The sequence below is a fragment of the Callorhinchus milii genome, unplaced genomic scaffold, assembly GCF_018977255.1.
Source record: "Callorhinchus milii isolate IMCB2004 unplaced genomic scaffold, IMCB_Cmil_1.0 Scaffold13, whole genome shotgun sequence".
NCBI classification, from domain to species: domain Eukaryota; kingdom Metazoa; phylum Chordata; class Chondrichthyes; order Chimaeriformes; family Callorhinchidae; genus Callorhinchus; species Callorhinchus milii.
In genome coordinates this window covers 5,802,348-5,820,214 of record NW_024704754.1, presented here as the reverse complement: position 1 = coordinate 5,820,214, position 17,867 = coordinate 5,802,348, and the positions used below count along the sequence as shown (strand labels likewise).

The following is a 17,867-nucleotide window of genomic DNA, read 5'->3' as shown; positions in this document are numbered from 1 at the left end:
AATGACCAATTTTATTTTGGGGGGAATTGTTGATTAGAATCCCAGGAGATATCCCACGCCCTTTCCCCCTTTCTCCCCTTCACTTATCAAGCACCAGATTAATTAATTTCCCCATTTCTTTGCTCTCTTATAATTGCTGGGTAAAATTCTCTCAGAATAGATGCGCTTTCCCTGTGTGCCTTTCAATCTCAGCTCCTTGCATTTTTCATGATCTCACACTGTCTCTCTATAAAACTCTTCTCTCTCTATCAGTGCCAACTCGCTCGGTTGCACACCATCCTGGATGACAAGGACAGTGTGTCACATCAATCTCTTCTCCCCCCTGCAGCATTTTACCCCAAATCTCATTCTCAGGCGTCTCTTCCGATAACAGGCCTGGATGTGCGTTCTCCCAACCCATCACAATGTCTGGGTCAGCGTGGAATCCGTCACATCAGCAACTCTCTTCGTGATGTAAAGAAACAAGAAGGAGAAAGTGCCTTCAACTAGAACATGGGTGAATGGAGCAAAGTCACACTGGTATACACATAGTGCACCTCACTGGTATAACAATAATAATAATAATCTAATAATAATCCTTGCATTTGATGCAGCACCTTATCACATCGATGAGACGTCTCAAAGCGCTTCACAGAATATGCTATCAAATGGATTGACTGTATATTTTGTGGGCGAAACACGGAGGCCGATTACACACAGCAGCGTCCCACAAACAGCTGTGGAGTGAGCGATAAAATATTTATTTTGCGTGAAGAAGTTCCTCCTTGGGTGAGACTGAGAAAGAAGCCTTTGTGTTGTGTAAGTGCTGTATGTGTGTCTGCAGCAACGTCCCAGACCTACTGTTAATTAATCTCATTGATTCTCAGTGAGTTAATAAAAAAATGCATTATTCATGAGGCTTCAGAAATATCGGCCAGGCTTAGTGAGGACTATACACACAGCGTGACCTTACACAGTAATCTTCTCTCTGCTAAATGTCAGACCAGGATATTGTGGGTAAAGCTGCAGTGCAGGCACGTTTCAGTGATTGAGCAAGTGCCGTCTGCCTCCTCATGTCCTCTCCGCAAAAAAGGACAGAGCAAGGTGCTGCTCGGCGTGAAATTAGACTCACATCCCAGAAAGCTACGAAAATAGGAACAGGAGGAGGCCATTCAGCCCCTTGAGCCTTTTCCGCCAATCTATTACGTCATGGCTGATCTGTACGTCAACTCCAATTACCTTTGACCCTTATCCCTTGATACCGTTACCTAACAAAAGTCTATCCATCTCAGTCTTGAGAATTGTAATGGATCCAGAATCCATTACAATTCTCGGGGAGAGAGTTCCAGATTTCTACAACCCTTTGGGTGAAAAAATACTTTGTGACTTCTGGAGCCTGATGCTGGAGCATTTCTCAAATAGGGCATCAGGCTGGCAGCAGCCAAAGGGTTGGACCACCCTGAGTTAGGTAAACTAAACTTCCCTGGTGTCTGTCCTTAAATCGCCCCTTTACAACTTTAAACCCGTGTCTTCTTGTTATGGGTTTGCCGCGTTGCACACACAAAATATACAGTCCATTCACTTACAGTATATTCTGTGAATAACTTTGAGATGTTTTGAAGACATGATAAGGCGCTATATCAAGTGCAAGGATTATTATTCTTATTTCTTTTGGAATCCCATTTAAACACAGTATGCACCACCAATCTCAGAGCTGTGAGGTGCTACATGAATTCCTTTGTAACAAGGAAACACCTGATTTCAGATTTGTTCTGCACAGGAATATGCCTACAAAATACACAGTCACTCCACTTTACAGTATATCCTGTGAAGCACTTTGAGACATCTCAACGACGTGATAAAGTGCTCTTTCAAATGCAAGGATTATTATTATTATAATCCCCAACAAACTCCCCACCGCCCCACACTTAGGTCCAGGGACACTTCTACCCCATGGGACAACCCCTACCACATCCCCAGTCAGTGCCACCTCACCATTCACCCCACCTATCTCTCTCATCTCTTTCTCTTTGCAGACATGAGGGAGTCAAACTTGGGAGCAATATATGCCTGTGGTTTGCAGGTTAGGGATTCCACAGTACATTTAAATTCTGAATAATAAATGCTGCGAAATGCGACCATTTATTATTTAGGGGACTAGCTACCAAAGGCGCATTTTAATATTTGACAACAAGCTGAGCTTGACTGTCTGACCTTATCTCCATTTATAGGCTCTCACTGCATAGAAGGAGGCCATTCAGTCCATCATGTCTGTGCCGGCTCTTTAGAAGAGCTACCAATTATTCGCACTCCCCCGCTCTTAACCCATAGTCCTACAAATGTTTCCTTTTCAAGTACCTATCCAATTCCCTTTTCAAAGCTATGATCAAATTTGTTTCCAGCTCCATTTCAGGCAATTCATTGTCTTTCACTTAACAACTCTTTCACTTAAAGTCACTAGCCAACACTGAGTAGCGAGCTGCGTCCTACACCTTTAGTTCCTACTAGCCAGGAGGACAGACTTTTTATTCTGAAATAGAAACACAGCGTATTTGTGCTGGCTCTTTTAAGGGCAATCTTGCATATCATTATTGTCTGTAAATACTTGCTTTTTTTTGCATTACAATAATAATCCTTGCATTTGACACAGCGCCTTATCGCATCGTTGAGACGTATCAAAGCGCCTCACAGCAGCATCCCACAAAGATTCATGGATTGAGTGACCAAATTCTTTATTTTTTTTTGGAGGGATTATTACCCTTGGAAAGCAATCCGCCAATCGACTAACAACTGGGCTCCTACTTACCTCTAGTTAAATAGAGGAGTGTGGAGTAAGGAAACTTGCCTCAGGTTTTGCCCTGCTCGGGAATCGAACCTGGGTCCTCGCGCTTGCGAGTCGAGCGTGATAATCACCACGCTATGGGACTCCAATGTAGCGCTAGTGCATTATTTACCTGATAGAGTTAACTATCTTGTTGGCGTCTTCCTCTGGGCTGTCCCTTTCTCTGCTCAAACCGTTCGGCAATGACTTTAGGGAAGAGCGACTCAGCACGTTCTCTGACCTGCTGCTGGTCAGCGAGTGTCTCAACGGGCTTTGGAGAGACGGGTCGTTGGTGCAGGTCAGACCCTGCTGCTGCTCATAGCTGTTGGCAACTTCCGAAAGCTCCTGGACCAGTTTCTCCTGGAGCAGCTCAGGAGTCTCCTTTATCCTTTGCTGGATCAATGGCGTGAGCGGGGCTTCGAAGCTAACACAGCTGTCTGTCTCGTCAGTCAGCGACAGCACGTCCAAAGAATCCAGGCTGCTGTAGGATGTTCCTTTCATCATATCGGACTCCACGATCCTCTCAAACGTGGAGCTGAATCCATCCCGGGCATCCCTCACCTTGACTTGTTCCTTCTCCGTTACCCCAGCTTCGCTCAACACCTCTCTGGTGGTCAGCCTGTCAGGAAGCAAGGGAGAGGAAAGGGAGACAAACTTATTAATAATAATAATAATGATAATAATCATCCTTGCATGTGATACAGTGCCTTATCGCATCTTCAAAACGTCTCAAAGCTTCACAGAACATACTATAAAGTGGATTGACTGTGGCTGAAATGTGGCAGCCAATTGCGCACAGCAGCGTCCCACAAACAGTCGTGGTCTGAGTGACCAATTATTATTATTTTTTTGAAGGGATTATAACCTCTGGAAAAGTGATCCGCCAATCAACTAACAACAGGGTTCCTACTCGCTGCTCGGTAAACAGTGGCGTGTAGAGTAAGGAAAATTGCCTAACATTTTGCCTGGGAATCGATCCCAGGGCCTCTTACTTGCGAGGCGAACGCTCTAACCACTACGCTACAGGACCCCACAGCTTAGCGACTTGCTGATACACACACATTGACCCATTCTACGGGAACGCAAGCGAATGTTCTCTTACTGGAGAGAAATACCTCCTTACTTTCATATTCCACTATATATAATAGAATAAAATACAATTAACATGATAAAAATATGTGATACGATATATAAGTAATACACTAACAAGGTGGTGCTTTTAAGCAGAGCAAATTAAATGATTCGAAGTCTATTTTTTCTTTCCGCCAACTCAAATAAAGGTACGTTGCTCTTCACCCTCTCTGATGTTCCATCAGCTGCAAAAGGCGCCAGACACAGACACAGCCAGGGATGATGTGGTGCCTCAGAGCTAAAGTCCTCTGCTGGAGGAAGTCAAGTGGAATCAAGATCCAATGGCAAATTAACAAGCGTAGGAGGAAACGACTCTTTGCAAATGACAGAACGTTTTAAACTCTTAATTGCTTTGTGAAAACTAAATACCTGGTAACATGTTTGACTCAAAATGTACAATACATTTGTGATTGCTAAAATATATTTTTTTACTCTCCGCATAGGAGTCACTGAAAGTCAACAGAAGCTCTTTGAAGTCCTTTTTTTTTCTGTGCTTTTAATAAATCTATTAATAATAATTACAGTTGATATAGTGCCTTTCAAGTCAGGAAGGCTTCACAGGATTTACTGTAAAGTGCAGTGACTGTGTGTTTCTAGTTGAATTTTACACCACCACCACCCTTCAAACGGTGCGCTTTAAGGTGGCAGAGCCTGATGACGAAGGTGGAGAGGCAGGGTGGGGAGGTGACCGAAGGCACGGTGAAAGACAGCGGGGACAGTCACAAAGAAATCAAGAGCACCTGCCATTGACACGCCGTGTTTCCAGGTTACTAAAGGAGCACAAATGGATTTGCGTGACAAATTACCTTTCTCCTCCCTCCTCTCCGGCCTCGTTCCTGGTTTGCCCGGCGCTGCCTGCTCCCCCATCGACGTCCTCCTCAGCTTTGAAGTCACCGTTGACTCCATTCGGCAAGAGCCCGGTCGTTCCAGGGTCATCGGGATGTGTGTCCCTGGGGCCGAGGCCGGCCCTGGTGTCGCCCCGGAGTCCAAGGCCGGGCGGACTCTCTGCGGACACGTCGAGCTCCTGGTCCGCTCCCTCTTGCTCTCCTTTCCTCTCCACATCCTGTGCCTCATTTTCTCTCTCCTCGGTTATCATTCCGAGCTGTTGGGTCGTGTTACTTTCACTCTCGTCTCCTGAGGTTTGGCTTTCGTTCGGCTCGGCTGCTCTTCCCTGGGTGTTCGCCGGCACCGGTGTCTGTCTGCTCTCAGTTGAATCGGGATTTTGTCCCGTTTTCTGCTCCTTATTCCTGGTTTCCGTACCTGTTTCTCTCTCCAGGGAGTTGATCTGATTCCCTGCACCACCAACCCCGGAGGCACATGGCACATTTATACCTTGGCTCATGTCCGTACTTTTCAGTCGCCTTGCCTTCACGATGTGCACCCGGTTCCGTTAGTTACTTAACTGACGCCTTTTGATCTGCAAGAAGGTAAGAGAGAAAGACTCCTGTTATCGATAGAATATAAACATGGACGTATGCGTGCGTTCAGCCTGGCTCAGTGTGTGTGGTAGCGCTTTCACCTCGGAGTCAGAAGGTTGTGGGTTTGAGCCCCCACGCCGGAACTTGGAATCACATAGTCTAAGCTGATGCTCCAATGCTAAGCATTGTCGGAAGTGGTGTCCTTCAGGTGAGATGTCAAACCGAGGTCCCACCTGTGCCCTGTTGAGGATGTTAAAGATCCCACGGCACTATTTGTAAAGAGAAGGGAGTTTCTCTCTCCCGCTGTCCACTGCAGGATAATAATAATCCTTGCATTTGATATAGTGCTCTTCACATCTTCTCGCCGTCTCAAAGCACTTCACAGAATAGACTGTAAAGTGAATTGACTGTATATTTGTGGGCGAAATGCGGCAGCCAATTGCGCACAGCAGCGTCCCACAAACAGTTGTGGATTGAAGTGACCAATTTTATTATTGTTTTTTTTGAGGGATTATTATTAGGAAATTTGCCCAAGGTTTCACCCTGCCGGGAATCGAACCCAGGATGTCACTTGGCGCAAATTGGCTGCCGAGGTTTGCCTACAAAATACACACAGTCAGTCTACAACCCTGTGAAGTGCTTTGAGACATCCTCCCAACATGAAAGGCGCTGGATCAAATGTAAAAAATGATTTAATTATTATTAGAAATTATGCTTAGAAAATGTCTGGTTCGACAAAACATATCAGTTAACTGAGTTGCGAAGCAAATTTGCTCTAATATATACAATGCCATTATAAATGTAAACTTGCACAGGATAAAAGGAAATATAAACCAAAATTCGATCTCTGTCTCCGAATTATTTCAAAACAGAAAATAACCTAGACGAGTGCAAGAAATCAGGCCAGCAGACATAAATATATTCATACAAACACATTGAGCTAATGCAGTATTTAAGACGGTGAGGGGTACGTTTTCCATTCAGTTGGAGCGCAGACTGAATTAATTACTAGAAAAAACAACGAGTTATAGCTCTAATTTTGAAATTCAGGAGGAGAAAAGGGGTGCAAGTCTATTATATATATATATATATATATGAGATACTTAATGTAATTCTTGACTGCTCAATTTAACAAGCATGGTAGCGACACCACTAATTGAAGTCACTGCAAAGATTTGCATGCTGTAAAGCTCAGCGTGAGTTTCCTCCGTAAGTACGAGAGCCTGTCGCAGGTTATGCAATATTAAGAGAGGAGTGGTGCTAGCTGCACCACAAGCTCAGTTAGCTGTCTGCGTGGGAACTGTAAGGAGGCTTTGTTCTGCTGTGATGGTTCCCTGTGTCAGTGAAAGACCACACCTGAGTGTCTGTCTGCTGTCGCCTCCATTACTCAACCTAAGACACGAACCAATGGATGAAGACTGTTCTCAGGAAAACAAATTGTCAGGTTACACTGTGATTAGCCTGGCATTGATTTCTCTCCCAACACCGTTCCGCGCACTATATATCTATCCATATCTTATATGAAGTACCTGCGTTACTTATATAATCTTATCTTATATCTGCGTTACTTTATAGAAGATATAAAGTCCATGTGATTTGCTCACAAAATATACAGTAAATTCACTTTACAGTATATTCTGTGAACCGCTTTGAGACGTCTCAATGACGTGATCATTTTCAGCCTCCAAGTCCCGAAGCTTTGGAACTTTCTCCATCAATCTCTTCGCCTTGCCTCCTCTTCCCCTCTTTTAAATCACGACTGAAGACCTTCCTCTTCGACCGTGCTTAAGGTCACCTCCTCCCTCCCCACGACTCGGCGTCAGGGTCTAACACTGTTAAGCGCTCCGAGGTGCTGCCCAGTGTGAAGGGCGCGATATAAAAGCGAGTTGCTGTTGTTGTTGTTCTGAGCTCTCGGTTCCAGAAAGTGGAGGGTGAGGAGAGTTAGGAGGAATTGGTATGAAGAGGTCAATGACATTGAATGAATGAGGAACGTTCTAATGAAACAACACAAAACAATATTGCACCCTGCTTACACAGTGTCTCAGAGCGCTTAACAGTGCTGGAGTTTGACTCCGAGCCAGGGGGCTAGGGTGGAACGTGACCTTAGGTGCGGTTGAAGAGGAAAGTCTTTGCGGGCTGAAGATGGACAAAGAGGGGGCAAGGCTGGGAGTTCCAATACAATACGATTTGCATTTTTACCACGCATTTCACGTTATGAGGACACGTCAAATCAGTTGACACTGGGCACCGAATCAGAGCGAGAGGGGGTGGGGGAGCAAGCTCAATAAGGTGGATGGTGGTGGAGGGGAAATGATGACTGAAAACTTAGTCAAAATGTCCTGCACGTGCAGGCACTCCAAAACATCAAAGTAATGAGATTTTGCAGGTTGTTCTTCAAAGAAATACTGTATTGCCTTTTTTCACCAGCATCACTTAACTCCAAACCCATCTGTGCTCCCACCAAAGGCTCAAAAAGCCAGCGTTCATCCAGCCAGCTTCCTGCCCTGAACTAATGGTCTGTTAGGCCAACCGCTGAGAGGCACAGAGTGCTGCCCAAATAGGGCGAACCCATCCATTTCCCCCTGCCACCAATCTATCTTCTTCAGCTCCCCCCTCTCCCGCTCTGACTCGGTGCCCAGTGATTTGATATGTGCTCATGAACGAGAAAAGCGCTTTACAAATCCAAATCGGATAGTATTGAAACTCCCAGCCTTGCTCCCTCTTTGCCCATCTTCAGCTCGTACCTAAAGACTTTCCTCTTTGACCGCGCCTACAGTCACCTCCCCTCTCTCTCTCGCCCCATCTCGGCGTCAAGCTCCGCCACTGTTAAGCACTCCGAGGTACCGTCCCGCGTGAAGCGTGCAGTGTAAACGTAAACATTAGAACGTTTCTCAATGCCGTTGACCTTATACTGATTCCTCCTAACTCTCTCCCCACCCTCCACTTTCTGGAACCGAAGGCTTGGAAATGTTTCTCTGAATTATTCATCGTTAATTAGTGCTGCTCGACACGTCTCGGACAAGACAGCACGATGGGAGTGGAGATGTGGGGAAAGGGTGCGTTTGGTATGAAAGCCAATTTGACGTCCTCTCTTTCTGCGATGCTCTATCGCTCAATGCTATCTTTTGAAATATGGTTGTGTCCGATTTATGGAAGCAATTCCTACCTGCGCTGTTTTGTTGAAAATGGAACGAGACCTGGGGCGGGGGCGTGTGGGAATGGTGGGGGGGGGGGGGTAGGGCAGTCTCTGTCTGGCTAGAGACTCTGGAGGTAACGTGAAAGAAAATTAAATCAAATAACCCTCATAACACAAGTAAACGAGGAGCTCCAGCCTTTCAAAACCATCCCTGCTCTGATCATTCTCCACTGGAACCGAATGACACACATTGAAACCCAAAGAGACCAACCGACCAACCGATCGACTACAGACAAACTCACACGACTCCCTTCATCGGCATTTTTGACAAGCCTGAACATCACATGATCATCTGATCTGCAGCAAAGCTGCTGAACACTGAAAACTGCTACAGCCACAGAAAAAGATAGAGAGAGAGAGAATATTTTACACAAAAAAGAGAGGGAGAGAAAGCTCTCTGCAAGAGAGAGAGGAAGAGAAAGAGAGAGCGATCTGCGAGGAAGAGAGAGAATACTTTGCAAGATATATAATCTAACAATAGTAATCCTTGCATTTGATATAGAGCTTTGTCTTGGTGGTGAGACGTCTCAAAGCGCTTAACAGGACATACTCTAAAGTGAATTGATTGTATATTTTGTAGGTGAAATGCGACAGCCAATTGCACACAAACATTCGTGGATTGAGTGACCAGATTTTTTTTTGGAGGGATTATAACCTCTCGGAAAGCAATCCATCAATCGACTAGCAACAGAGTTCATACTTACTGCTAGGTAAACAGAGTGTGGATTAAGGAAACTTAAATAGAGAGTGTGGTAGGGACAGGAGGATATACTATCAATAGAATTTCACCCAACAACAGCAACAACAACTTATATATGTATATATAGCATTTATATAGCACCCTCAAAGGCATCTCAAAGCACTTCAGAATGGTCCACTGCGTTGGGTTGTGAAAAACACAATTATTTTTCAAAAAATTAATAGAATATAGATATTGAACAGTCACAACAGGTTCACAATTAAAAGCATAGTTTTGTAAAAAAAAATTATACCCAAACAGTATTAAAGACAACGTTATTCTTCAACACGTTTATTATTTATTATATTTATTAATATTTTAGGAAAAGGTTTGATTTTTTTCCCCCATTATATTTCCTGACTGATCTCGAATCTCGCTTGATCGTCAGGAGCGATGTCCCTTTCTAACTCTTTTCTGTTTCCTCCCCCAAGCCTTTTTCCCGGCTGTTTGACATTATCTGCTTTCCCGTCTCCATCTGAGATGTAATGAGCTGTGAACTCACAGCCCAAACAGAGGAGCCGTGAAAAAGGCAAAACAAAGGAAATTAGCATAAATAAGATTGACGGTTCCCTGGAGAATGTATCAGCCACTGCCTAATTTTTGCTGTCTAATATTACGAGCGCGACCAATTACAAAAAAAAATCAGTTTGTGTACTCATATCAATGTGCCCAGATAAAAGGATTAACGCTGACTAGGATTAGCAGAGTCAATGCTGTGGAACTCTCTCCCTCAATCCCTCCGCCTTGCCCCCTCCTTCCCCTCTTTTAAATCACGACTGTCTAGGATTAGCAGTCAAATGTGAAACACAGTGAAACGATCCACAATCTCAGCCGTTTCTGGCTTCGTGTCGTTCAGACATCTCAAAGAGCTTCGCAGAGTAACAACAACAACTTGCATTTTTAAAGCGTCCTTCACACGGGGGAGCATCCCGGAGCGTTTAACTATATTGTAAAATGTGTATTTTGTGGGTCAAACGTGGCAGCAATTTGTGCACAGGAGTGTCCCACAAACAGTTGTGGATTGAGTTACCAAATGTATTTTTTTTAAAAAAAGGGATTATTACCCCCAGAAAGCGATCCGCCAATCGACTAACAACCGGATTCCTACTTATTGCTCGATAAACAGAGGTGTGTGGAGTAAGGAAACTTGCCTAAGTTTTAGCCCCACCCAGAAATCGAACCCGGGTCCTCTTGCTTGCACTAACCACTGCACCACAGGGCGCCTGTCTAAAAACATGCCTCTTTGACCGCACTTTCAGTCATCTTTTTCCGTGACCAGCCAGCGGTGTCAAGAGCTTCGAGACGTCCTCCCGACTTGAAAGGCGCATGAACTGCACCCGTTGTAATGACGAACAAGTCAAAATAACATCTGCAGAGCGCATTCCAACCGCTCGCGATGCTGCTAATCCCATTCACAGACGAGCATCTTCCAGCAAGAGCGATCGGCATTTCTGAATCGGCACCTTATGAGGAGGAGCGAGAACCAAACCGGTGTCATTTTGACTGAATTGCAACATTCCTGTTGCCTTTGATCAAAAACGAAAACAGTGTGTGTAAAATGCTAATTAATAATTCATACTTTTCAGAACTGGGCGGAGAATTTGTTAGCACAAGTTTACCTTCGCCTCTGGGACATGGTCTGCAAGCCAGACAAGACAGGGAAACGAGAAAGATGAAAAGATGAAGCTTAACCCCGTTCTGAAAGACAGCAGGTTCTCAGTGCAAAGCCGCCCGTTACACAGCCACAAATTGCCACTACTACAACAACAAATTACATTTGTAATTCACATTGGGAGGACCTCCCACACTGAGCACAAAGCAGGTAATCTCAGAGGCTATGCTGTGATGAAATTGGAGTGTTGGCTGGGGTGAGATTAAAGCATGGAATTATTGGGGCAGAACAGAAGAAGCTTTAGCATGATTTGAGCTGGGAATGATTGGTACTTGATGTTCTCAATCATTTGAGCTATAATGGAACAGCGTTCCATTTCATTTGACTATTGCCCGCCCCGATGAATGCCAGAAATCACCCAGAAACACATTTACTCAACAGACGAGGAAGTTTATTTAAGTTTATGTGCGTTTCACCCGCAAAATACACAGTCAATCGACTTTACAGTATATGCTGTGAAGCGCTTTGAGGTGTCCTCCTAACATGAAAGGCGCTGTATCAAATGTAAGGATTATTATTAATATTGTAATGATATTATTTTCAGAGTCTGCTGTGAGTCTGTATTGACTGAATGATTAATTGGACAAAACCTACCCCTTTTGTTGTCAAATGCTTTTGGGCATGGGAATGTTAGTCCGAAATATTTTTTTGACAGCTCATTATTTTTTGCCACGACACATTATAACTTAAATCACAAGTAGTGTTGGATTCTCGATCAAATCTTTATGGCAGGTCTTTACATCCTAACATCAGAGGGAAGGATTCCGACACGACCTGACAGAACAGCAAAATGTCTCAGAGGGGATTGTTGACCCATGTGAAAAAGGCGTAACATAAAAAGGCCACAGCATATACTGTAATTGACTGTGTATTTTGTGGGTGAAACGCACCTAAACATAAATAAACTTTCTCCCCTGTTGAGTAAATGTGTTTCTGGGTGATTTCTGGCGTTCAATAGATTGAAATTATAATAATAATCCTTGCATTTGATATAGCACTTTATCACACCTTCTAGACGTCTCAAAGCACTTCACAAAATATACTGTAAAGTGAATTAACTGTATGTTTTGTGGGCGAAACGAAGGTTAGAGGTGTTCAATAATTTTAGCATATCTAACAGGATTTCTTATCCCGCCTGACACCCTACCAACCACCAAGAAGATATTGAAAATATATACTGAACACATTTTGGATAATGTTGTGGTTAACCCGCTCACCTCGCAAGTGAGATGACCAGAGTTCAATTTCCGGGTGGGGCGAAATCTTAGGCAAGCTTTCTTACTCCACAAGCCTCTGTTCAGCAGCAGTAAGTACGTATCCTCATGTTTTGTCCACCAAATTCACAGGCAATCCACTTTACTGTATATTCTATGAAGCGCTTTGAGACGTCTCAACAATGTGATAAGGCGCTGTATCAAATGAAAGGATTCTTATTATTATACAATAATTCGGGGTATATAATAAAGATTATAGACCTGAAATATGTAACAACTCTTACATTTTGATCCTTACATGTCCCACATTGTTGAGACACCTCAAAACGCTTCATAGAATTTTACTGTGAAGTGTAGGGACTGTATTTGTGGGTGAACATGGCAGCACAAATGCGCACTGCAATGACCCAGAAAACAACCGTGAAACGAATGAGCAATTTTAATTTGAGGAATTGTTGGCCAGGACACCGAGAAAGAGAAACTCTCTAGTCTTTACGAAGAGTGCGTTGGATGGGATTTTTAACATCCACCAGAACAGACACAGGGGGACCTCGGTTTAACGTCTCACCTGAAGTACAGCTCCTTATGTACACCACTGCATTGGATGTCGGTCTATACTGTGTGAGCTCAAAGTCTCAAGCGCAGGGCTTGAACCAGCAACCTTCTGACTCTCGAGGCAAGAGTGCTATCAACTGAGCCAGGCTGCCACATTATGGCTCAGCCCCTCCCTGCCTCACCAGCCGGTGATTAGCAGATGAACAGAAGAGAGGGGGAAAAAAAGTGGCAGAGGTTCTGCCCCAGTCATACTGGGTGAACAGTCACACGGCAGCGTTGCCAGGAGCTGAGCAGATGTTTAGAGTTTGAGCTGAACAGATGTTGAGTTGCTGGTATTGTTCCCGCTATTGGATTTTGGGCTAAACTAATCTGGGAGGCGGGATAGAAAATAAGCTTTAAAAATGATTTCAAGTGTTTAGAACCAGTTTAGGTATTAATTGGTACCAGATTTGTGGCATTTACTCTAACAAATAGCCACCAAAATCCTGAGGGCAAATGACTGACTGGCCATCCTATTCTCATCGTTATCAACATAACACAGCTTGCAGTTACGTAGAGCCCCTTTCACATCAGGAGGACGTCTCAAAGCGCTCACACTGCAAGCTGGGTATCCGAGCTGGAGGTGGCAGCTGAAGGGGTTTGGGGGAAGGGAAAAGATGATGGACAGAGTGATCCAAGAGATAGGTCTTGAGCCGGACCTTGGAACGATGGGAGAGAGAGAGGGAGGGAGAGAGAGAGCATGCATATTAATGGAGAAAACATTCAATCCTTCCTTTTGTTTTAAAGTGGAATATTTTGCACGACCGACCTGCTTTGCCCGCCGTGTGCAGATTGGAAATTTAGACGTGGAAATTAGACGTGAACAGGGAAACGCCTGGTAACATTCATCTACGTGACATTTCCAAGCCTTTCATCAAAGCGTGCTTTGTTTTGTCACTTCAATTGAGTCCTTCAGTCGCATCAATCCCTCCCCATGTGCATCGAGGGGTAATTAATGGTTGGCTTTGCCAACTCATCCTACAAAGACTCTTCACACCAAATGGTGTAATGACAAGATTTGCAATGTTATGGGATCATCACCCACCCATTGTGCCTTCAGCCTGACAATGTCTTAGCTTTATTTCAGAGATTTTTGAGATATTTAAACCAAGCTCCTTGTCTGTGCCCTGTTTGGATGGACGTTAAAGGTCCCGTGGCGAAAAAAAGAGTTTCTCTCTCCCTGTGACCCCGGATAAAAACATCAATCATTCACTTCAGGGCTGCTTTGTAGGCATTGCTATGCGCAGATTGGCTGCCATGGTTGCTTACAAAACATACAGTTACTATACTTTGCAGTAAATCCTGTGAAGCGCATTTCCTGACATGTATCGAATGTAATGATTATTATTATTATTTTTATAAGGTAGTATTTTATCCTGTTAGACAAGTTAGCTTTAGAGTAGATACATTTTAATGACAATTTTATGTCCGACCAATGCTTCATTTTGAGAAAATAACGTTAGACTCAAAATTCCATCTAGTCTTAGTCTGTGGGTTAATTTGTCTCAAAATTGGAGCGATGGGAAATTGTTAAACTCAGTTATGATTTGGACGCTGGTTTTCCAAGAAATTTATATAGGAGCTAATTCCAAATTAAGACCCAATTCTACAAGTTATGCGCAGCCTTAAATTTTCAAGACAAAACAATCTTGCAGGCTGGGGCTAGGTGAAATTGTGGACCTAAATATTGTTCATATAAAATGTGGGTGTGATCTTATTGAGAAAGATTTAGAAAGAATTACATGGAATGGTACAGCACGGAAACAGGCCATTCGGCCCAGCTAGTCCTTGCCGCTGTTTTTACTCACAACATCAAGATTAATTCGGATGAAGAAGGATCTTTGGCTTATCTGATGTCATTACTTTACATTGCCCATGTTTATCGTCTTCCCATTGTAGCTGCTTTTTCAATGAGTTCCAGTGTCCTCGTCTCAACTTCCCTTCCTGGCAAACCTGTTCCAGTCGCTAATTACCCTCTGAGGAAGGCCTTTACTCCTCTCGTCCCCTCTCCCACTCCCCTCTATTCCCTTCTCTCTTGTGGATGCATCAAGATCTCTCTGAAGGTATGGATCGCCAGAAGTTTAAATTAATGTGAGTTCTTGCAAGTTCCGAAACTAATAATCCTAACGTCAAAACCAAAACCGATGGCAGGGATCATTTTTTTACCCTTTAAAAAACTGGATGGATACAAATTTGATGGCTTTAAATGTGTGCTTTCCACACATTTCACGAGAAAATATCTCCTCACAACCAACAAGCACAACAACACAATACAATATTACATTTACGTAGCGACTTTTCATGTCAGGACGACATTTCAAAGTTGAAGTACAACAACAACATTTTTTTAAAAAACTCCCAATGAGCGATTATCGATTTAATATTGTCGGGAAGTGTGGGTTGGTGGGAATTATTTTCGGTCAGAGGTTAACGAGAGGATGAAATTCAGCCCAAATAAAAAATTGCCAAATCCGACATTACAAAAAAAGTGTCACGTGAGCTGTGTGCGTGAGAGCTATCGATATTATTTGCCGGGTTCCCTGCAATAAACAAGTGCTGGCTCAGCCTGTGCAGCCTTTGTGGTTGCTGACCTTGCGTATTGTTTGAAAGCCAGGACGTGTCAAGATTTTTTTTTGAAGGGGGAAAAGGGTGTGTGTGGAAACACTATTGGAAACCAAATCAGTTCCACGTGATTTCAAACAGGCAAGCGCCACAATTTTTTTTATATATAAAGAAGGCAGCTACTAAATATGTACATATAATGCTGTAATTTTTTTGGGAGCCATACATATATATAGACACACACACACACATGTATATAATATATATACACTATATAATAAGGCTCCCAAAATATTCAAAGCATTAAAGAAATCTGCGGACAAGATATTGCAGCAAAAATGTGGATAATAACTCTGTTGATTACGTGAAATGACTTGATTTTTTTCTTTCAAATTGCTACTCGTCTTCATCTGAAAGTCTCTGTATATTTCACAGTTTTACCTAAGACAATTGCCACTTGGGGAATCTGTTTTTTTCACCCTCGTCTCCACAATGTTATCCATGGGAATTATTGAATGAACCCATTGTCATCGAGCCAGCTGTTTCGATAATGATCCAGGTATAACACTGCCCACCACTCCCCTCCCTTTCTATTCGCTTGATTCCCCTCTCCCGAAAAGACAATTGCCGAACAAAGAAAACATTGTTAGGAGCTTTATCAATCAATCAATCAATTGATCAATCGATCAATTGACCAATCAATCAATCAATCAAGAACTGACGTATTGAGGGATGCATCTTAGGATTCTCAGTCCTTTTGGCAGAGAGAGAAAAGCGAGGATATCATAAAGAAATGCACAGTGGCTGTCAACATAAGATCTCGTACAGTATTAGTATCTTGGCGTCGAAAGAAATCACTGATGTTTCCCCCACCCTCAACTCAAAGCAAAAATGCTCGCTGCTCCCACCTTTTCCTTTTGATAGATATTTCCCATGTCCAACAATAATAATGATCCTGCATTTGATATAGCGCCTTATCACATCTTCGAGACGTCTCAATCTAAACTCCGTGCTCCTCATTCACAGGACCCAAGCAACCCGCTCCCATGTAGGTTCTGGTTTTAACACACGTAAAATCCCAGAGCCACGTGTAGATAGATAGATAGACTCCTCGCTGATCTCACCTCTTTGGCCACCTCCACTCACTAGATTATTTGCGGGTTTAATAGAACAATCTCCATGACAACGGAGGGAAATTGGCGACCGCAGTAAGGACCAGATTGATAGCACCACAAGTTCACGGCAATAACCTGAATGCTATTTGTAAAATAAAAGCAAAACAGATCCCATAAATTATTTAATATGCCCATTCCACACACATATATAATCATACGTATATACATACATATATATGATTCCTTGCTTTACTAACAGAAGATTTTATCCTACACAAAATGAATCTAGACAGCAAGCCAGGTTTACAAGAATATGCACCCAATATCAAATAGTTTTATATGCTGTATAGTGCTGTAAATGTTAAGACTCCTTTCCTGTCCTGTTATTCATGCTGGAGCCTGAATTGTATATTTGACCAACATTCAGATGCAAAGATGCGGACAGACCATTTTTTTTTCTCTGCGTGGCAATTCAACTGGCTAAGGAAACCTTTTTTTAAAAAAAAACCACACACAAACACACATACACACACACGCGCTGAGGACAATCAAACGGGTAGAAGTGAATTTTATCTGTACTTACCCAGAACGAGAAGCCTGTTTGAATTACAACACCCTTTTCTCTACACCCATCCATGCAAAATAATCAGCAGCTGCAGACTGGGATTTATCCCATCCCCCCAACCCTGCCCAAACATCTCATATGGTTTCTTCCTAATTAGATAGCTCCCTTGCAACTAACAAATAGTCTTATCTTCCAGGTGTCACAGGACTGAGCAGGAATGTCGGATGCACAATTTGCACGGAGACGGTGAAAGAACTGAACAATGATCGGTGTATTTTGTGGGAGGGAAGGAGGGATCTTGTTAAATGATGTGTACATAGGAGCAGGCAGTGCTGTCTGGAGTAGGGAAGCATCGCAGTGTAGGGGAAAGTGTGAGAAAACTGCAAAGTGTACCACACTGAATTGTAATATAATTGCAGCGTAGTCTTGCAACGATTGGGCAGTTCTTTCAATGGTCAATCAGCCACGTTATATGTAAAAAAAACACAAGCATGCACACATGCATGCATACGAGCACACACACACGCATACAGAGGCACACTCTGTCACATACGCCCACACACGCATACGCATGCATAAACATATAAACACAAACACACACACATGTGCACATGCACAGACAGGCACATACATGGACACACACACACGTGCGCACACATGTACACGGACATACACCCACAGGCACACACATGCTTGCGCAAATACACACACGCACGCACGCACACCCAGGCATTCACACCCCTTGATTACACGCGCTAACAAGATTAAAAAAGGACTACTCCTTGCGGTAACAAACGTTTCCTTTTTTTTAAAAAAAACAAAAACGAGAAGCGAAAGTCCTAACTGAGTACTTCTCACTAA

General features: G+C 43.4%; 1 protein-coding gene across 1 annotated transcript in view; it reads right to left on the bottom strand.

The window, feature by feature from the left end:
• Nucleotides 1-17,127, bottom strand: part of psd2 (pleckstrin and Sec7 domain containing 2) — a 37,254-nt gene extending 20,127 nt beyond the window's left edge. Inside the window, exons 1-3 of the mRNA XM_007905513.2 lie at nt 17,025-17,127; nt 4,738-5,348; nt 2,934-3,419 (exon numbers count right to left, since the gene is read on the bottom strand). Of these exons, the coding sequence (XP_007903704.1) occupies nt 2,934-3,419; nt 4,738-5,273 (1,022 nt within the window). The 5' untranslated portion in view covers nt 5,274-5,348; nt 17,025-17,127. The remainder of the gene's footprint in view (nt 1-2,933; nt 3,420-4,737; nt 5,349-17,024) is intronic.
• Nucleotides 17,128-17,867: the final 740 nt, after the last annotated feature.